At 37.3% G+C, this 22,739-nt stretch overlaps 1 protein-coding gene across 2 annotated transcripts; it reads right to left on the bottom strand.

Moving 5' to 3' along the window:
- Window positions 1-6,902: 6,902 nt before the first annotated feature.
- CRHBP (corticotropin releasing hormone binding protein) lies at window positions 6,903-22,091 on the bottom strand. Of its 2 annotated transcripts, none has more exons than XM_074202401.1 (7): window positions 21,823-22,091; window positions 21,285-21,378; window positions 20,738-20,895; window positions 18,542-18,749; window positions 14,907-15,055; window positions 11,630-11,747; window positions 6,903-7,236 (listed from the first exon to the last, which is right to left on the bottom strand). In XM_074202401.1, exons 1-7 carry the CDS (start codon window positions 21,901-21,903, stop codon window positions 7,079-7,081), a joined length of 966 nt encoding a protein of 321 aa, XP_074058502.1. In that variant the 5' UTR covers window positions 21,904-22,091; the 3' UTR covers window positions 6,903-7,078. The 2 variants fall into 2 exon arrangements, with proteins under 2 accessions (XP_074058502.1, XP_074058503.1); XM_074202402.1 differs by lacking the exon at window positions 21,823-22,091 and adding an exon at window positions 21,542-21,597.
- Between the last annotated feature and the right edge of the window lie 648 nt (window positions 22,092-22,739).

The raw sequence follows: 22,739 nt of genomic DNA, 5'->3' as shown, positions 1-22,739 counted from the left end.
ATAAAGTCATAAGTCATTCCACAATTGATAAATGGTCAAAGGATATGCACAGATTCAAATGAAGAAATTAAAGCTATATATAATCATATGAAATTCAAATCACTATTGATTAGAGAATGCAAATTAAAACAACAATGAGGTATCATCTCACACCTATTACATTAACCCAGATGAGGAAAAGGGAAGATGATTGATGTTGGAGAGGTAGTGGGAGGATTGGGATATTGATGCATTACTGGTGGAGTTGTGAATAGATCCAATCTTTCTGGGGAGCAACATGGAACTATGTCCAAATAGCAATAAAACTGTTCATACTTTTTGACCCAGCAATTCCAATTCTGGAACATGTGTAATTTTATAAATCCAGAAGAAATTATAAAATTACACGTGTTCCAAAATATTCATAGCAGCTCTTTTCGTAGTGGCAAATAACTGGAAATTGAGGGGATGCCCATCAATTGGGGAATGGCTAGACAACTTAAAGTACATGAATACTATGGAATATTATTGTTCTATTAGAAACTATAAATGGTCAGACTCTAGAGAAGCATGCTATTGTGACTTATGGGATCAGATGCTGAGTGAAGGGAGTAGAGCCAAGAGAACAATGTACACATCGACAACAATATTGTAAGAGGAACAACCTTGATAGAAACAACTCCTCTCAACAGTTGAGAGGCCTAGGACAACTGTATTAGATTGGTAATGGTCTTTATTATCTCCCAACAGAGGAAGAAAAACAAAACAAAACAAAACATATAGAAAAAAAAATACCCATACCAAATCTGATAAACATTTTATAAAAATTATTCCCTATGTATCTCTTTTCCTTAATCCTAATTCCTCATGCCAAAAATTACTAATTTGTAAATATGTTTAACAAAATATGTATGTAAAATGCTAACCTGACTGTTCCGTGCTGAGGGGAGGGGAAAGGGAAGGGAAGGTGAAGGGAAATTTTGTAACTTGGAAATATGCATGTACAAATGGATGAAAATTTAAAAAAAAAGAAATCCATTGGCAAGACAAAAGGCAAGATGACTGGGAATTCAGTGGATGACCTTGGTCTTTCCAAATTAAAGTCTGGAGCTGAATTCTATACCCCTTAGACTCAGTATATTTTCAATCCCTTTCAGTAAACTTCCTTCTTAGCAAGTTCCAGTTATGTAACAACTCTAACCCGTTCCTGTAATAACAGGAGTAACAAGGCTAAATTTTCATCGTGAACATTGGAAATACGCAAATGATACAAATTAGGCCTTGATTTATTTTTTGGTTGATTGTCTAGACTTAAGAAAATGATGGAGAGAATTTCAATAATTCAGCATAAATGGAAACTTTTTATTTTGAAAAGCTAGATGTTAAATATTTATCAGCACACCACTGAATTCAACACAGATTTTTTTCTCTTCCTTCTGTCCTTTGTGACCATGGACTTTTTCTGTTTGCATTTTCTATTTGTTTATTTCTACAGTAAGTAAGGAGACCTTTTCAAATGTAAAGAGAAAATGGATGATAATCATTACAAATGACCCTGTTTCATTGAGACACATAAAGAGACTATTCTGATCTAAAAGTACTGAATCTCATAGACTGGATTCCTCCAGATACAATTTAATGTGATTACTTTATAACATGAGCTACTTTGCAAAACACTCTCATTGTGTATTACAGAATGCAGAAACAAGCTGCTTGTGTGGAAGACAGCCTTCAAAGTTTTTTCTTTTTTCTTCAGTAATGTTCTTTTCTGCAGACCAGCTGGAGATACTGCCTCAGTCTTGAAATGGCACAAAAACAAAATATGAGACTGAGCTACATATAAAAAGAAATAAAAACAACAGCCATAGTCGAATCAAATGATTCACTTTCCATCCTTTAGAAAATGAAATGAATTCTTTTCTCTCTTCACTTTTAACTCACATAGTAAATAAGAAATAGAAAATTGGTTTGGTGAGAGAAAGAAATTTAAAAATTGAATAGAAATCAGAAAAACTAAGTCAGATTTATTGAGATGATATAAGCAGCCTTCTTCTGGACTTCTGGCCTTCTTCACACTCTGGCAAGTCCATTACTTCTATAGTATCCTCCTCTGACTGGTGAATGTGTTTTGAACCTCCATTTGAGGTTGGACTGAAATCACTACAGATTTAATTTAAAAGTGTGTCAAGCATACATATGGTTTTTCCCCCTCCAGAGACCCAACTGTTAAAAATTTACCACGCATCCCTGCATATTGGTCAAGCTTACACCAAACCTGATTCAACCCAAGATACTCCCTTTCCTCTTCTTCCTCCCTCCTTCCCACCCCCTCCTCAGGACTTCAATCCTAGAAAATAAAGATCTCTGGAGGGCACTGATGTTTTCATTACTGACACTGATTAAAGATGAGACTTTCAAAGAGAAGGGCTAGGGAAGGAAATGTATTGTAAGGTGAAGTTGATTTGGATCAGTAGTGTCAAACAAACAGGAATAGGTATTGCTAAATCATACACAGTCACATACTGGTTTAGAAAATCACAAATGTTTATACTTTTTTTAAGTAATAGATGTACACATCAAAATTAGAAAGGAACTACATTTTAATCAGGTTCAGGTATTGGAAGTATTGGAAGTATTGTAGGTCATGTATTTTATATCTCTGGTCTAGCTAACTTTCCAGTTCCATGGTTTCATGGTTAAGAAGTTGGTATCTGAGAAGATTTGCTCAAGGAATGATGAAGGCTGATAAAATATATTTATTGAAGTGATTTAAATTTTATAAGAATAAGAGCTATGACCCAATTTCTCAATAGTCAAAATTATTTTCAAAGGAAGTTATACATGTTAGCTTATGAAAAAATTCTCCAAATCACCAATTACTAGAGCTATGCAAATTAAAGCAATTCCAAGATTTTGTCTTATTCATATCAGATTGGCAAAGTTAACAAAAAAGGAAAATGTTAATAGGCACACCAATGCCCTGTTAATAGGGCTGTGAATTAATATAACTATTGGAGAAAACAATTAGAACTATGTTCCTCAAATTTCTAAACTCTGCATACCAATTTACTCAGCAATATTACTATACTCAAAAAAAATCAAAACAAGAGGATCTGGATGTGTGTGTGTGTGTGTGTGTGTGTGTGTGTGTGTGTGTGTGTGTGTAAGTGTGAGCTTTAAATTCAAAAGGGAGGGGAAAGAGAAAATTTATCAGTTTTGTGAGACAGATACTATAGACAGTAGGATACAACATAAGAATATCAGTGGATAGGTCCAATATTTCCCATGAAATGATATTCAAGGAGGGAACTAGGAATAAAACATACAGTTTCAAGCTGTCTACACACACGTGCACAAAGTATGAGCAATAATCAAGATAGCCAATACAAATAACACAAGGAGGTAAATTGATTATGGAAATATTATTGAGACTTGGTCAGCTGATATTCATGATTGGAATAACACTCATGAAGGATATATTGTATTCTAAAAGGTAAATAGATAAAAGGGGGTTGTATATTAATGATACATATTAACCTGAAGGAATTCAGAAATTGGAAGGGAAAAGCATGATGGAAGTATTTGAGTAAAGATTACTCTAGAGAGAAGTAAAAACACTAGCATAATCAGGGTATACTATAGAATACCTGAACAGGATGTTTAGGTAACAGGTCATGAATCTGGCATGGAGGCAGGATATAATCTTTCTGGGGATTTTAACTATATGCAATTTAAAAACAACTTTTATTAAGAAATTCTCAAGCTGTTATTTCATCATACTTAGCGAGGTACTTATTTTAATTTCTACTCTACCTTCAATTATCATCATTTTGCAATGAAGAAACTGAGACAAATCGACTTTAAATGACTTGTCCAGGATCACACATCTAGAAAGTGTCCAAACTCAGATCTTCCTGACTCCGAGTCCTAAACACTATCCACTGCATCACACTTGACTGGTAGATATCCACAGATGGAGGAATCAGGGAAAGAGCCTCACACAAAAAGTGGCACTTAAAAGAAGAGCCTTGTGGGAAGTTAAGAAATTAGATTCAGAGGTGGAAAATGACAGTATTCTAAGAATAGTGGATAATTTGGGCAAGATATAGAGAATAGAGATAGAGTAATATATTTACATGTAGCCAATTGGAGCAGCTAGGTGGTTAAGTGAATAGAGTACCTGCCCTGAGTTCAAATCAAATCCAGCCTCAGACACATACAGAAGATGAGACCATGCAAATTCCTCGAGCAGGGACAATTTTATCTTTGTCTTTGCATCTTCAGTTCCTAAAATGGGACCTGCTCCGTAGTAGGTGCTAAATAATGTTTTGTCTTTTGTTTTTCAAAAGACCATGACATCTGGGAGGTGATGTCGTGACAAGTAAGTGAATTGGATGTGAATAAGGGGGGCTGTGCTAAGTCACCAGTCTCACTTTTTCTTCCAGAGCCATCTAGGTCCAGTGGCCAGATATGAATCAGGATCCTGGAGATGGCCCTGGATGCGAGGCAATCAGGGTTAAGTGACTTGCCCAAGGTTGCACAGCTAGTAAGTATCAAGTATCTGAGTCCAGATTCAAACTCCCATCCTCCTGAATCCAAGGTCAGTGCTCTATCCACTGTGCCACCCAGCTGCCTGTGGTTCTGAATAATTGCTTGTTAAAAGAATGAATGAACTATATTCTCAGTAAGCTTAGCTAGGGCTAGACTAGGTCTCTTTCTTTCTCATGCAATCTATTTCACCTGATGAGCCAAGCAAACTATTTCATGAATTTATTAAGCAGATGGAAAAGTTAGGATCATCTTCTATCCACATCATCAGGAAGCAATGCACAGCTAAATGGTCCATATTAAGTCTGTAGCCTTGACCTCTTTAGTTGTATGCTGTAACCAATTAAGTTAACAATCTTTATGAAAAGCTAACTGGAAATGCTCTAAATATGTGAGTTTCTTTTGTGGAATCAAAGGGCACTTTTAGACTCTTTCAGAGGTTTAAGAAACTTTGTCACTTCCTGTTCATTTGTACAGCAGTATCAGGCAAATGAGTGCTCAGCAAGAAATTTAGATACAGACAGATGAAACAAGAGTTATGGAGAAAGGACAGGCAAATGAATTGACCAGACTCCCAGGTTTGATGGTTCACCACCTCTTCTTCCCACTGTATATACACAGAGACATTCAATATTTCAACTTCATTATGGGCATAAAAATGGATTTTTTGGTGAACTAGCCTAGAAGCCTATTATTTGTAACATTGTTTCTGTAATGAAACAAAGTAGCAACCCCCTACTGAGAAGGAAATGAACCTCTAGGAGTTCTTTCCGATCTAATTAGAAAGGGAGTTTCTTGATCAGTCTTCCCCATCGCGCCCCACGCTTTTGTAAACTGATTTGTGGAAATGTCTCCCCTCACATGACAGCCAGATTCATGTCATGGGAATTCTAAATGGTGTATAACTTCTATGAACTATTTTACTCCCACACAGATGAGGAGGAGCTTCTGAAGTTTGCTCTGGTTAAACAGACTCCATTCCTTTGGCTGTTAACAAACCTAGGTCGTCATTAGAATATTGATTCAGGATAAAATGAACTTTAAAGCATAGAAAGCAGCCACAACTCTTTCCCCCAGGGAGCACTGTTTCATTACTTCTTCCTAGTTTAGTTTGGGTTCCAAACTTGGCCAAGTCTTTCTATAGAAAGGGAAGGGCTTGAAACTTCAGTGAAGGCACTATCTACCTATCTGACATACAACCCACATGTCTCCTTTTCCTTTTCTGCTAACCTCGGCAACACTCCAATAGTGGCTGGTCTGCCCAGACCCGCATGGCAGCTCCTATAGAATTTCTAGCATTTGACATTTTTCTCTTTTCACCTTTATATCTCATGGAGTCCTTAGCTTTTATTTGGGGCATTTACTCCTGAGTTTCAGTAAAAGGCTATGGGATTGTGTCTGGCCAGGATCAGTAAAGAAGGAATTTTAAAAAATGCATTTGAATAATTTTCCCAATCTCTCACATTGTGTCTTGACAATCAATGGTATGTACAATGAATAATAGTCCTATGGATCAATTTCATTGAATCAAATAGAAACTTCTAGAGGAATGACGATCAAATGACTAAAGCCTCAGTTTCCCTGTTTATATAACTAATGTAGTAATACATGCACTTCCCTTAAGAGCTTAATCTTTTGATCTTTCTAACATTAAAATTTAATGCTGATCTTTCTTCATGGAAGAAAATGGGAAAGGATAAGGTTTCCTCCTTTCATGGCATGATGAAAAGTCATGAAAAAATATATTTCTTAACTGAATCTTCATGAGTTTTTCCCTATTTTTGTGAAGCACATTTTGTAGGAGCACATTTCCTTGTATCTTATTATACTGTTCAAGAAATTCAAAACAATTCCTAATAACATCTTTTTAGTCTTAATAAAATGGCAGAAGCTTTTTGAAAGTAACAAGGTAGGGAACTAATCAGAGGAAAACAATACACCATAAACAAGATTGTGCTAACACTTTGAATGTATTTTATTCATATTTGAACTTATGGAAAGAAAATATTTCCATGCTATAAAGTTTTATTAAAAATAAAGCATAACAAATAAATAAATCAATAAGAGTGTGGTAGAATAAATAAAATAGAAACAACTGCTTTTCCATACATAAGAACACTGGACTTTCTTTCATAAACTGAAGGAGGCACATGCTGCCATTGGATCTTTGGAATTTTCACCCAGTGTGAAAAGATCATAATGTCACATAATCCATCTTTCAGTTGTGGTGCCAACATGATCTGCTCAGTTTTGTTTGTCTCTTATGGAATAGTGAACAATTCCATTTGAATCTCTTCTTATCTTGGCAAAAATAAAATATTGACCATTTTCTGCCTTGTGCCTACTTCCACAATATAAACCCCAAAGGAAAATAATAATGATTACAGTTATTTTATTTCCAGCACAAGACTGGTAATACTGACTGGTATGAAATAGCTAAATACTAAACAGTAGAAAGATTCAATGATTCCAGTATATCAGACTTAGAAGTACATGGTACATTCAGCAAAACCTCACTTCATTAGCAACATGGAAATCTTAGCCTGGCAATTCAGAGACTGGGGAAGCAATATTCTTTAATGGTGTTTCCATTGGGACTTTCCAGGTCATAGGGCTCAATCTGATGATACTCAAATGTCACACGATTGACGTGTTTCCCACTGGAGACCATACGCACTACAGTATTGTCACAGCCGATTGTCAACTGGGCTATTAGGGAAGAAGAAAAGAAATCAAATTTCACAGTAAGTCATAATTCACAAGACACAAGCCCTTCTCTATCAAGTCACAGACTTTGAAGCTCACAGAAAAAAAGGCTTTCTAAATTCTCTAGTCATCTTGAGATGGATGCTACTGTCCTATAACACATTCCTTTAGTTCTCTATGTAGTTTTAACAGAGCACAACTTAGGTCAAATTTCACCTTGTATTGAGGGCATAGTAGTAGCCCAATGAGAAGGAGAGGATAGTCCTGCTCTAGCCTTGCCTATGTGGTTCCTACCACATGGGCTCATGATCAGATTAGAGGAGGAGTAAAAGCATGTAGCCTGAAGTGGTCTCACATTTCTAGAGGATTTCAAGTCATTATCCTCACAAATAGGAAGGAGGCAGTGCATATGTTATTAGATTCATTATATAGATGGGGAAACTGAGACTTGGAGCAGATTACTAGCTTGCCCATGATTGTATGGTTAATCATTATCTTAGTGGAGTTCAAGCCCAAGTCATCTGACATTAAGTCTAGGGTTCTGTAGTGCACTCTTGTCTTAGAAATATTCCTTTATATAAATTAGCAGGACAATCAGCCATTGAAACTCTCTACCTCAGGACATTGCTAAACTGAGGGTCAGTTTGCTAAACTGGGTTTTCAGTTGAGTTACCCATAATTTGTTCTGTAACCTTAGATTAATGCATTTCACTGGGTTTTGTTGTTTCATCCTCCCCTCCTGTGTCAAATTCAATCTAGTAAACATTTATTAAATACTAGTGCTAAGAGCTGGGGATAAAATTAAAAAGATCAGTCCTTGCCCTCAAGGAACTTGAAAATCAAAATGGAGAGGCAACAGAAAGAAGGAGGCACGGAAATGGGATAGGGAACAAAGGAACATCAGAGGGTATCTTATGTGGGCAAGAGGAGGTTGGAGTACATTATAGATTTCCAATTTTTTTTGTTTTTAGTCTATATATTGCTTGACTTTCAGTCAGCTTGTGCAAATCCCCTATTCAATTGGAAAGGAAATAAATTCTAGGGTATACAATGCATACCAGTTAGGCAGCTAGGTGGCACAGTGGGGGAAAAAGTACTGGAGAGTCAAAGAGACTTGAGTTCAAATCCAATCTGATATTTACCATCAATGTGACCCTGGGCAAGACACTTAATTGGTGTCTGCCTCAGTTCCCTTATCTGTAAAATGGGGATTAATAAACCCTCCCAGGATTACTGTGAAGATAATATTTGTAAAACATTTTGTAAACCTTAAAACACTATATAAATACTATAATTATAAGCAATAAAATATAAAGTCCAATTAGTTTCGGAAGGATAATTTAATTATTTACCAAATAATCCTAGATTGGAACCCTCTGGGCCAAATGATCTCTGAAGTTCTAATATGTTTGACAATAGAATAAAAATGAGTATGATGCTTAAGGATAGAATTCAAGTAACTGGATATTTGGAAAAGAGAGGAAGGAGAGAGAAGAGGACAGGAAGAAAAATAATTTTCTATCGGTCTCTGTGAAGGAAAGTAATAATGCCAATGAGATCTCATGTGTCTTCTTTATAATAGACTAGGAAGTGTAGATTTAGATACAAAATGCTATCCTTTTCAAAATCCATGTTTTTAGCCTTTTTTAGTTCTATTAGTGCAGGAAAATCAGCTAAAGGCAAATTGGCATTGTACTGTATGAAGTTCACAAAGAGAAAGTCAATTTCTGTTCTTAACTCTTATCAAAGGATCCAAATTAAACAAAATTTATTCCCTGCACATGTTTTGAAGTGATCATTCTTTCTTTACTTGTATTAGAAACCTTATGCTAAAAAATATTCCTACTCCCTGTTTCATGAACATTTCAATGATTTCAACCTAGACTTTTAGCAGGTTCCTCAAAGTCAAACTGAAAGAGCAGAGCTCTTCATATGTCCTCATTATCCAACTATTATTTTCTCCTTAGAAAAGTGAAAGCTATGTCTGTACGTAGAAAATGAAGTGGCAAATGGAGGCAATTACCCATTTAATTCAAGCCTTAAAGATGACCCTAGCTTCAATTATCTAAATAATTCAGGTAAAAGCTGTTTGTGGCCCTCAGTCTCATCTCTTAAGAATGAACCTTCTTTTTTATTAACAGATAAGGGCCTGAGCTACCACAATACACCCCAAGCATACGAAATACTGAATACAGCATGGAGAGAAACCCTAGGAAACCTGAAAATTAAGACTGAAGGAACAAATTTTGCCGTTCATTGATATGGGACTTTTGGAAAAAAATTGTCTTACCTTATAATAATGTAAGGTGTGCCTTAAACTAAATTCTGGCTTAAAACCCATGTGTTGACTAGTCTTCCTAAGTTTTTTTTTTTTTTAGAAAGGTACATAAGAGAGGCTCAGTGATAGTTAAGGAGCTGATCTGATTGGCAAGAAGTGACTTTCTGTTTCTGAGTAAGTTCCTTAAATTCTCAGGGCCTCCAGGTATCTCTCCAAGACTCTAAGTTACAGGACAGATAGATGCCTTTCTGTGTTGGTGGAGAGAGTTTCCATTTAGGGAACTCCTTACAATGATGAAATTTTAGGTTCAGATAAATTCCTATTTCCATTTTCCCCATATTCCTCAGGATAAAAATATGTTTTCTACTGAGACCTGAATCTTTACCAGTCTTACTTATTTTTTTTAGTTTTTTTTTTTTTTTGCAAGGCATTGGGGTTAAGTGGCTTGCCCAAGGCCACACAGCTAGGTAATTATTAAGTGTCTGAGGTCATATTTGAACTCAGGTCCTCCTGACTCCAGGGCTGGTGCTCTATCCACTGTACCACCTAGACGCCCCCAGTCTTACTTAATTTTACAATTTTATAAAAATCATTAAGACCACAACAATGCTTCACAGACTTTTTTTATCCTCAGTAAAATTTGGTTTCTTTTAGAGAAATCACAGAAAAAGATCTTTTGCCTTCCTTTCCTTTTTAATTTTACTTTTGAATCTTTAGATTTAGACAAAAATATATATGGTTGAGAGAAATACTAACTGCTGTACATTTATTTGTCTGCTTTGTTGGTAGACAAACTCTTTAGTCACTGAAAAAAAAGACAGCCTAACCTATGACTTGAGAACCAGTTCACCAAGATGCATACAATGCAAAAAGTCCATCATTTTCATTCTTGAGTACTTGTTTTCACTTTGCCTTTTGAGTTCAAGGGCTAGTCAGTCAGTGCTACAGGTAGGTAATACAGATAACTTCTTACATAGGATGATTTTAGGGAAGCCAGGAAAGATCATTGGTCCATCTATTTGTTGGCTATATTTGTTGGCTATATTGGCTATATTTCAAAGTTCACCATTTTAGGAGAAGAGAATAAGAATTGTTAGTCCTTTGGTGGGAAAACAGTAGACAAACCTCACCTCACCTCACAATTTTGGAATACATTTGTTTGTTCCTTTGCTCTTTCTAGATAAGCCTTCCATAAATTAGCAGAGGTAATGATAAATTGGGTTTTTTGTTTCTTCAATTCAACTTCAATTTAGAAATCTCGTATTTTCACTCCCTCACTTTACATATGAAGAAAAGGGAGCCATTTTCCCTCCTGATCCCACTTCTCCAAGGTAATCTGCTCAATTTTGGAAGTTACCTCCTATCTTGATGATCACTTGGATGAGTGAAGGTAAGCTCATTTAACTCAAGCTATCTAGACCATCTCAGACCATGTTTCCTAGCCCATCTAGTCATCCATCACCTAGGGGTTATTTTGATAATTTATAGCCATCTCTCCTACAAATCCACCTCTCTCTTTATGTTGCAACATTTTTACCTTTTCCCTCATGGAATCAGTAATCAAAGCAATGGTTCCATTGCTTTTGGAAATAATGTGACAATAGACTTCCCTATGACTTCACTAACCATTCCTGTGACCTTCCAGACCAAAACTACCATCCCTGGCTACCACTTATCCATATGTGTTGTAATTCCTTTTTGGAATGTAAGCTTCTTGAGGACAAGGATTATTTTCCAGACCAAAACTACCATCCCTGGCTACCACTTATCCATATGCGTTGTAATTCCTTTTTGGAATGTAAGCTTCTTGAGGACAAGGATTATTTTGTAGTAGGACACCCAGTTTACCTAGGATAGTATTTGGTGCATAATCAGTGCTTGACAGAGGATTTTTTCATTCCTTTATTCAATATCTTGCCCAAGGCCATCAGGTTATTAGTTAAGAGAACTGGAATTTGAACCCAGGGCTTTTGACTCTAAATTCATTTTTCTTCCTTGTGCACATAAAAAAAGCAACATGCTGTGAAATTTTGAAAACCTTATCTACCCTCTTATCTTTCAAAAAGAAGTTTTCATTTAAAAATCATTTGAATAAATGGCATGAAGCAAACATCTTACCAGGGCCATGAAAAGGATAACACAGATCAGCAAAAGGCATCATCTTGGAAGGGTCCAATCCAGTTCCTCCTAGTAACTCCACAAAGTCTCCTATTCCCCCACAACCTACTGAAGGTTTCTATAAAAAAAAATGAAGCAACAGAAGGGGTTGCCTTTAATGAATGATAGAATCAAAGTCTTTAACCAATGAAAGATTGCGTGGATTCACTCAATCATGGTCCTAGAAGCTTTTACAGCAACATCTAATTTTAAATGCAGCATCTGGCTTTCCGGAAATTAAAATTGATGTTTAAAAAGGAAAGTTTATCAGAATTACTTTCTGAATATGTTGAGTAATCATTTCTTTAAACTGTTTTTCACTCAAGGATCTGAAGTACAGAGTAGAAAACTGTAAAGAGCACAGGAGTCGTCTGAGAAATTGAATCATCAAATCCTTTGCATACTCGCACTGAATTTTAAAATCCCTTTTTGAATAGAACCAGAGTTACAGAAATTTAGATACATGCCTAATATAAGCAAGGATTTTTTTCTTCCTGTTCTTCATTAAAAACTTCTTAATGAAGGTCTATATGGTATATTTTCTACTTTAGGGGCTTACTGAAAGCTTTGATTACTCATTAGAATTTAAAGAAAGGGGTAAACCTGATTTCAGTGTTTTAGGAAACTCCAATATGAGGAAAGATCTGCTACCTTCGCAGGTAAATACTTTCTCTGCAATTTATGGTCTTAGAAAGTTGCCTAGAGTACTGAGGTAAAATGACTTATCCAGGGTCACATGGTCATTTGTATCAGAAGCTGAAGTTGAGTTAAGTCTTCCTGGCTCCAAGGGCAGCTATTTATCCATTATACTATTGTGTCTCTCAAAGAGAGACTAGCACCCTAAAATTTACTTTCTATAAAGCTGATTACTGATTGAACTTTTATGACTAAGGCTGCTCTACCTCATTATTTTCTAGACATGCTAAAACAAATTCTTTAGTTCAAATGCAATCACTCAAATACTCCCACATTTCCCAATTCCTTCTGTATCCCTTAATCTGAGCATTCTTAACCTTTTTTCTGTCTGCAATCTGGCAATCTGGAGTTCTCTTTAGGATCATGCATTTAAATGCATAGCTAATACATGAGGTTGAAGAGAAAAAGCATTCTATTGAAATAGTTATCAAAATACTAAAACAAAAAACAAACAAGAAAACAAGTTCAAGGACCCCAGGAAAAGAAGCCCTACTTTAATCTCTTTTGCAATACTTTGAGTTCTCCCTCCTGAGATTTTCCTGCAAAAAAATTCTACAGGCAGCATTTATAAATACTACTTAAAGATGCTACATATCAATCATTATATTAATCATCTTTAAGCGATATTTATAAATACTGATCCTAGAAATAACAAGTGATGGGAAGTAACTAGATATTATTCCTCTAGGAACTACAATGTTAAGCAGAGAACATTAATGCAGATAAATATGTTGGTGCAGAATGTTTCACAAAAGACAAAATTAGATTAACAGAAAATATTTTTCCTTCATTCATTATGCAATGATCCATAGGGCCTGGAATGGGGGCTGGGAAAGGATGTAATTTAGGGGATCCCAGGAAAGAAAATCCAAATCCCTCTTTCTAATGATAGAGGAAATTAAGAGATGGAAGTGATTTTACTTAGTTTTAAACATCTTATTTTATGCTTCTCTAGAAATTTTCTAGAATGAAAAGTTCTAAGAGGGCAAAACACATTTGTTTTTGATACCCCAGCACACTGGGAATTCTTGATACTTTTTTTTTTTTTTTTTAGTTTTTGCAAGGCAAATGGGGTTAAATGGCTTGCCCAAGGTCACACAGCTAGGTAATTATTAAGTGTCTGAGTTCAGATTTGAACTCAGGTACTCCTCATTCCAGGGCTGGTGCTCTATCCACTGTGCCACCTAGCCACCCCGGATTCTTGATACTTTAAAAAGGGACAAGTCTCTTATTCATTATAACTGTGCTATATAACCCTGCCCTTCAAGTAGTGCAAAGGGTTTTTTTTTTTTTTTCCTTAAAAAGCCTGTACTGGATAAAATAGAAAATGTTCAACCTTACATTTAAAACCCTTTACAATTTGGCTCTATTCCAGAGCATTCTCATTCCCTATTCTATGTTCTAGTCCAAAAGTAAGCACCTCATGACATTCTACATCTGGTCTCCCTCCCTTTGCCTAAATTGTCCCCTAGAGCATACTATCCATATCCCTGCCTCTTAGAATCTTTAACTTCATTCTAGGTTTAGCTCAGGTGTCATTTGCTGTGGGAAGATTTTCCAAATTCCCCTAATTGTTCATGTTCTCTCCCTGCTCTAATTATCTGTTTATACTACTACATCCATGTCTTCACTTCCCATTTCCCAAATAGAATGTAAACCTATTGAAGGCAGGGAATGTTTTATATTTTAAAAATTTGTATCCTCAGTACCTCACAGGTGGATTTGAATATAGAATAAAATTTTAACAAATGTTTCTTCAGCTGAATTAAATAAAGGAGGTAAAAAGCAAGCATAGACCCTTGCATTTGGGAACTAAAACAAATCAGAATAAAACTGATAAAAGCCATGAAGTGGATCTAAAATAAATTCAGTAGACTTTCTTTCCTTTTCTCTTTTCTGTGGAACAGAACTATATAAGAGCCCAGGGAAAAACAGCCAAGGTCAAGTCCAAAGCTGATTTTAAGGGGAAGAAGGACCATAGGGAGGAAAGGCTATAGATTTTAGCAGTCTATTTGTAAGACTTCAGAAACATATTACTATGCTTTCCAATGTCAAAAGATTTTATACTACACCAGCTGCATTCTTTTACAACACAATTTAATCATTTTGAGATGTTTGTAGCATATCAAAAAAATATTCAGATAATCAGAGAAACACCTGGGCAGATGATTCATAGCATTGCTGTAATTCAACTAGGGAGCTCTTTCATCAAAGAGGCAAGCACAAGTGAGTCGGATGGTAATAATAGAACCCAGCGTCACTCATTTGAAATATTTCTTCCACAATGAATATTATTCATATACTCAGAAGGACACCTGGGTGGGTGACTAAAGATTAAGATGAGGGTTGGGAGAGAAGTGTGGTTAAAAGAAGCAAGAATAAATGAATGTGATTTTAATAACAGTGTGGGAAAAAACACACAGACATAGGCATAAACACAGTGATAAAATGTACAAATGATACTGATAGATCTAATCAGTCTGCTGGCACTGTTACAGGGACAATCTTAAGAAGCAATATTGCTTGCAGTAAAACAACTCACCTTTAATTGAAGACTATTTAAATGCCCCAATATCAGATCTGATATTTTTATAACCACTGGATAAATGATAGAGAAACTGCAATTTCTGTGCTGATGAGGAATCACCATAGTAAATCTTCCATTAGGGGTCTGAGAGATGACATTGCAGGCTATTTAGAACAGGTAAGAGAAACAAAAAAGTCCAACTTCATTAGTTATAAACTATGCATGTTCCTTTATAAAAAAAGTCAGAAAAAAAGTCATACACCATGATTTACATGAGAAGGCCTTACAATTCTCTCCAATTTGTAAAAGTGATTTTATGGACAGTTACTAAGGGGCTGGGTCTGAAATCAAGAGACCTGAGTTCAAATCTTTTCTTAGACATGTACTAACTACGTGATCTGGGCAAGTCACTTAACTCTGTTTGCCTTAGTTTCCTTGTCTGTAAAATAAGCTGGAGAAGTAAATAAATCACTCCAGTGCCTTTACTAAGAAAATCACAGATGGGGTCAAGAAGATACAGACCCAACTGAAATGGCTGAATAATAATGACTGAGATCTGAATGTCACCAAAAAAATACTCTAAGTGAACTTGGAAGCGCCTTTTGGTATTGAAAATCATTCCTCAGGGGCAGCTAGATGGTATAGTGGGTAGAGCACCAACCCTGGAGACAGGAGGAACTCAATTCAAATCCAGCCTCAGATGCTTAAATAATTAATCTAGCTGTGTGACCTTGGGTAAGTCACTTTAAAAAATGGTTTGATCAGTCCTAGAAAGAGGAGTCAAAAAGAAACCGATAGCGAGTAATGACCAACAGTTTTTTTTTTTTTTTTTTTGGCAAGGCAATGGGGTTAAGTGGCTTGCCCAAGGACACACAACTAGGTAATTATTAAGTGTCTGAGACCAGATTTGAGCTCAGGTACTCCTGACTCCAAGGCTGGTGCTCTATCCACTGTGCCACCTAGCCACCCCACAGTGAAAGACTTTTTTTGCCTCTTTGCATTTTCATTGCTTATCTGAGTATCTGGCTCATAGGAGGTCATTAATAAATATTTATTGGTTGATTAATGATTGAGGTGTGTCCTTTTAAAATATTTATTTATTTTGATATTATTTTAAAAAATAGTTTTTCAAATTCTCTTCCTAGAAAAGACATTTCTAACTCAAATTGAATTAAAGCTTCCAGAGATAATTTTAGTGACATTTATAAAAATGCAGAAATTATGAATTATATAAATTGTACATTAAAATGTAAATGTTAAAAATGTTCTTATAAAAATACTGCTATTTTATAATGGTTGGTTGTATAAATAACTTTAGGAGAGATATCATTGATGGAGAGAAGTTCTCCAAGTCAGGAGGACCTGGCTTCAGATTGTACATTTAAAAGCTGATGGAAGGGACAGCTAGGTAGTACAGTGGATAGAGTACCTACCTTGAAGTCAAGAAGACCTTAGTTCAAATATGGCCTCAGTATTTAATACTTACTTAGCTATGTGATCTTGGGCAAATCACTTAACCCCAGAAAACAAAAAAAATATAAATAAAAGTAAAAACTGATGGATTTGTGACCCAAGATACCTGACCATTTAATAATCTAGATGACTCTCTGAGACTGTAAATTGCAAAAAAAAAAAAAAATGGAGAACTGCATAGGTTGAGCTTCTATGCCAATATATCATAGATTTGTATTCCTACAGATTGTTATATGAATGCTGCAGTTCCCATAGACACAGGAAGAAAATGAACTTGGGAAGTCCAGAATTTGACCCCTTTGAGAACCTAGTTTTCTATACAATTAGTATTCTTAAACACCAGCATGATGAACATATTATTTCAACAAGGAAGGCTGAAGATTTTAATAATAATAATAATAATAATAATAATAATAATAATTGATTAGTTTGAAGTAATTTAGGCTTACAAAGCACTTGATATAAAGATGCCTATGCAAAGTCTTTGGACCAAAGGAAAAAATGTTTGAAAGTCCTAATAAGTGTTTATATATGCTATTCTGGAGTCACAGAGTAGCTAGACATAGGTGGGAATCCTACTACCTAAAGATCTGTACAGTAAAATCTATCCTGTAGAAGAGAGTGGGACTGAAGTTTAGGCAAAATTTCCTATTCCAGATGGTGACATCTGGAAATAACCTTGAAGATCATCTGAGTCAAACCCTCTCTGCTTTTCACTTAAGGAAACTGAGATTTATGGAGATTAAGTGAATTCTTGAAGAATTCAGATCAATGGTTAGACTTGGGTCTAGCACAGAAGGTTCCTCTACTGCTTCTCTTGATCCACTTGGCTCTCATTTTTCAGGAATTTCTGAAACTTTTCTTTTCAACTTTCAGCCTAGATGTAGGCTTTGTTCAGTTAACTGAGAGATCCAGAGACAACCCAGTACTCACTGCTAAAAACTTTATCAAATATATTTTTTTTATTATCCCACTATTTTCTAGAACCACCCACAGATTCCTTTACTTCTAATGAAACTTTATCTTTTAACATCCATCACTTTTTCAGTGATTATTAAAATATTCTGCTTTCTCCTTGTATTTCTGCTTTCTAGGCATTTTTCATTCCTTCTTTAATTTGTATTTCCTTTCACATTAGAGATAATTTTTACTCAATACTGACTTTTTAAAAAGCAGTAAATAACAAATCAATTAGAAAACTAAGTTAAGACCAGTCCCCATATGGCAAGGATTTTATCCTTTCCAGGGAAACATTATGGAAGAAATGAGTTGCTCTCACTGAACTGACTTGCTGTTGGATTGATTTGAATGCTCCCTCCCTCACATAATCAGAACATATAGTTAAGGAAAGCATCCCAATTTCCAGCCATTCTGGATAATAGAATCCCATAAGTATTTAAAGGTTAAAATAACTTTCATTGGGGCACCTAGGTAGTGCAGTGGATAGAGCACCAGCCCTGGAATCAGGAGGACCTGAGTTCAAATTTGGCCTCAGACAATAATTACCAAGCTGTGTGACCTTGGGAAAGTCACTTAACCCTATTGCTCTAAAAAAAAATTAAAATAGCTTTCATTGTTAAAGTTAAGAAAACCATTAACAAACAAAAGGAATGCTTTTATACAAGATGTAGTCTTTCAATTCTAGGGGAAAAAATCCCCCCCCCCCCAGCAAATTTCTATCAAGTTTATCCTACACAGGAGAATGATTTAGGATTAACATTTTTGTCATTAGGCCTATTGAATTAACAAGAATGATTCCAGCAAAAGGAGTATAAAGTTATGTGTACTCTCCCTACTTGTGGAGTTTAGGTACACAAATTGCAAAACATGACTTGGCTTTCCTTATCAAAACAAAAGACCCTATTAGTAAATTTCTAGATTTATTTGTTTATTAAAAGGATTTTCAAGAAAATATCAAATCAGGGGCAGCTAGATGGTGCAATGGATAGAACACTGGCCCTGGAGTCAGTGGACCTGAGTTCACTTAATAATTGCCAAGCTGTGTGACCTTGGGCAAGCCATTTAACCCCATTGCCTTAAATAAATAAAAAATAAATAAATTAAAAGAAAATATCAGTTCATATTTCCTGAGTATTCTCAGTCAGACAGCTCTCTGAAGCATAATTTTTTTACCCAAAGAGCTGGTTATTCACTGAAAAAATATAGAAAGTACTTACGGAAGAGATTAGGGTTTTTCTTTATGGTTATTGTAAATCCATTGCCTATTTCATGAATCCGAAAGAAGATCATAGCCACGTTCTGTGATGAACTAAAACTTCTGATATTGCCACTTTTACAGAAATCTATATACCGGTCAGACATAGGAAGAGGGTGATCTTGGGAACTGGGAAATTTCTCGCCTTTAAGAATCCAACCATCAAACACCTGCAGTAATATAAAAATGGAAAGTTTATTGGTTGATTGATTCCATACCATCTATCATTGCCCCCAAACAAAGATGCTTGTATTTTTTTAATGGGGGAAAATCCAAGAAGGAAGGAACAGAAGAAGAGAGGAAAATAAGAAGGAAAGAAGAGAAAAGAAAGAATCTGTCCTTTTTCAGAAGAGATCTTCAATCTTAAATATTACCTTCAGATAACTGATAACTTTATACTTCTCTTCCTACCACCATCCAACTTGCTTGCAATTTACTCAAAATATTCTTTAGCTAAATGTGACTTGTTTTCCTTTCTTATAATTAATCCCCTTATACACACACACACACACACACACACACACACACACACACACACACACAGACACACAAACACATTTCCTAATTGTCAACACAAGAATAAGTCAAACCACAGATAATGCTTCACTTCTGTTACTGAAATTCACAATTAAATCTTAACATTTATTCCTTTCCACCAGTTACCTTTTGGTGAAATTTGTATACTTGGTAGAAAGTTGTGGATTTCAGTAGTAGTGACTTAACCTTTAAAATGATTATATATGTTGGTTTTCCCTATGCATTTAGAAATCCCTTATACTTCCAAGATCTAAGATTTAATAGCAGAGAAGATAGATGTTAACATTTCTTCCTCTAATACCTTAGCAGACATGAGCTTCTGAGATCTTAAAAAACAAAAAACAAACAAACCCAAACTCTCTGCATTTAGCCAGGTTGACAGCTGCATCTTTCCTGGCCTATACTAGAAGCCTTTCCAGCAGGGTAGGGTCTTTCAGAAGTGGGACTCAAAGGGCACAACTTTTGAGAACTCAAGTTCACCATCAGACCATCAGAAGACACTAGAGGAGAACATCAGTGGAGATCAGAAATAGGAAACATCCGTAGGAAATAAGAAAATTTTCAGAAAATACAATAATCCTTAAATGTTTTAGAGGCACTTATTTCCCTTATTAATTTTCTTGGTGGTAGATAGGGAAGAAGTCCAAGTCACCACAGGCTTCCAGCTCAACTCTGAGCAAATACCCTCAACTGAATATTACAGCACCAAAGCAGGCAATTAAGTTGTTTTTGAATATGACAAAACATTTCCATTTTCAATGTTTTAATCATAATTATTTTAATTGGCTAGAAGGTATCCACTTTCAGTTAACCTGTTAATATTTTCCCCTATATTGGAGAGACCCAGGGGGAATTCTCTCTTGCCAGGCTAATTTCTTTCCTCAAATTCCTGTCAAGGTGCTTATATACTTAATAATCTTTTTACCTTTTCTCTCTCCCACCCCACCAGTTTCAGGGAGGAGAGACTTTGTTCCAGCACTACCAGATCAAAGGAAAGAAATGTGCCCATGATGGATCTGGAATCACAGAACCTTGATTCACTGCCTAGGTCACCTTATTCAAGTCACAAATTCTCTGGACCTCAGTTTTCTGGCCTATAAAATACTAAATCCCTTGCAGCTTTATATTTATGATGATATATGATCCCTTTGAGTTCCATTCTTCCCTGGGAAGACACTTAGATCTTTCCGAGTGTTGTCATCAGGCCCCGCTTAACTCACAGGCTTTGGGGTGTTAGTCTGTAGTACCTCTCTGTTGTTGTCCCACAGCCCTTGACTGCTGGGGAAGGCCAAGCTTTGTTGCCCCGGACTATCTCCCAATCTCCTGGGCCCCACCATCCCCAAAGTCAAGAGGCTAGGGGCTGTGTATTGTAGAAAGGACACCACGGAAGGACAGGAAGCTCTCTGGAGGGGTGGAGGTGGTGAGGAGGACGAAGGAACCAGAGCAGCAGGGGAGCCTCCCTGGCTGCTCCCAGTGGTCCTGCCCCCCCCGCCCCAGCCCCCCGCCCCAACCCAGCTCCATTCTCCGTAATGACAATTTCCCCCCCTCCTTCCCTCCCTCCATCAGCAGTAGCTCAGGGGTGGGCGAGAGCAGGGGTGGGAATCGGGTCCTCAACCCTCACCTTCAGAAAGTCTCCTCCTTGGCAGTCAATGCTGACCAGGTCGTATTGGATGGAGATGACTTCCTCCGGCTCCCCGATGAAGAAGGCGGCGCAGTGCAGCTGGGGCTGCTCGGCGGTGAAGGTGAACTGACCCTCGATGCTCAGCATGTCTATGCATCCTGGAGGGGACGCAAGCGGGCTGGTCAGCGGGCGGCAGACAGGGTGGCACTATGCTGGCAGCGCAGAGGCTGGGCTCTCCCTGGAGACACCTTCCTCACGACCTCTCTCGAGTGCCCACTCTCCTTCCCCGCACAGACCTCCCAGGTCCCCCCAGGAGCGCACCCCTTTATTCCCACCCCACCGGTCCTGCTCTTCTCTGCCCCCATGCTCCAGAGAGCCCCCCACCCCGCCTAGTCTGGATCAAAAACCCCGGAGAGCCACGCATCTCTTGGCTCCACACGATCCACCTTTTGGGGCTCTGACTTCCCAAGATCGTTCCGTCTGCCCCCCGCCCAGGCCCGGCACCAACTTTCCGTATGCTCCGGGCTGGCAAATTGGACACACTCACTCAGCGAGCGGCGATAGAGCTGTTCCCCGGACAGCTCCCGCTTCAGGTCGGTGTTGAAGAACAAGAAGGGGTCGGCGTCTGCCACCTCCCGCAACTGGAAGAGAACAGAGAGCCCTGGAGATCTTCCCTCTGGACCACCGGGGAAAAGTTAGGGGGTGAGAGAAGAGGAAGGAGTGCCTGGAAGGTCCTCTTTGGAGGAGGGCAGAGGCAGGGGCAGAGAGAGGGAGAGCAGCAGTTGATAGTTACTGATAACCAACCTCCAGTGCCTCCCGAATCTCCAAGACCCAGTGAGATCGTTAGCCACCTAAGAACGAATATTCTCATGAGATCAGGGAGGAAGAAACCAGTTTAGGGAAATCCAGTGGATAGGAATGGCCACTGGGGGATTCTCCTGTATACTGTTGGCAGTCTTAAGAGGAAGAAAAAACAAACCGACCTTTACAGAAACAGAAAAAAAGGAAATGCAATAGAGAGGCAAGTTACCTGGGGACAAAAGTTGGAGAGAAGGTGTGAAGATTTGGCTGTAATATTCACTCACCTCCAGGTATCTGGTCTCTCCCCTAAGGGCTCCCAGAAAGAGCAGGATGAAGTGGCACTGAAGTTTGAAGGCAGGTGACATTCTGGATCTTGTAGACTGCCTCTCCTCAAGAGGTTGGGGCTCACTTTTTCCTTCCCCTCTGCCTGAGCTGGTTGCTTGGAACTGCTAGGGTTTCTTTGACAGGTCTCTTTTATAGAGGAATGAGGAGGGGAGGCAATCTGTCCCTTTCCTGAGCTCAGCTCAGTTACCATGGGTTACCCTATCTCAGTGACAAAGTACGTGGGTATGACGAGGGTCCAGCTCTCTGCCACAAATTTTCAACCCAACCCAGCTTTGTTTATCAGGAGTCCTATTTATCAGAAGTTCTTCTACTTACCCAACTGACATCCAAGGATATCAAGGAAGGAGGGGAAAGTCTTCTTCTCCTCCCACTTGTTTCTCATTTTTTTTCTCTGGAGGTTAATTTTGGGGAAAAATTTAAATATATTTTGCAAGATACAAAAGCAGGCACATACACACAAGGTTTATAAAGCAATCTTAGAAACAGAATAAAAGCATTTTTTTCAATCAGTTTTTCTTCCCCTGTAAGAAATTTTTGAGACTCAAAGTCAAATGATTTAGAAGACAAGTATAATTGCTCAGACTTTTTTTTTCAGTCATGTCATCTCTGGTGTTTTTTTGTTAATTTATCTACTTTTTATCCTGGCCTATCTTTCTTATAAAAGCTAACCCAGCAATCTATCTTTAGAGTGTCTGAATAATTTTAAATATGCAGTGTGTCCTGAGTATATTAACGAATAAACTCTTCCTGGGGTTCCTGGATGTTATAAAATTAACATTAATACGAATCACTTACCATAGAATTCCATCTCATATTCAATAGTCTAACTCATTGAAACACTTTTCTTATAATGGTA

The sequence above is a fragment of the Macrotis lagotis genome, chromosome X (genome assembly GCF_037893015.1).
Source record: "Macrotis lagotis isolate mMagLag1 chromosome X, bilby.v1.9.chrom.fasta, whole genome shotgun sequence".
Lineage (NCBI taxonomy): Eukaryota > Metazoa > Chordata > Mammalia > Peramelemorphia > Peramelidae > Macrotis > Macrotis lagotis.
This window is presented reverse-complemented; position numbering and strand designations above follow the sequence as displayed.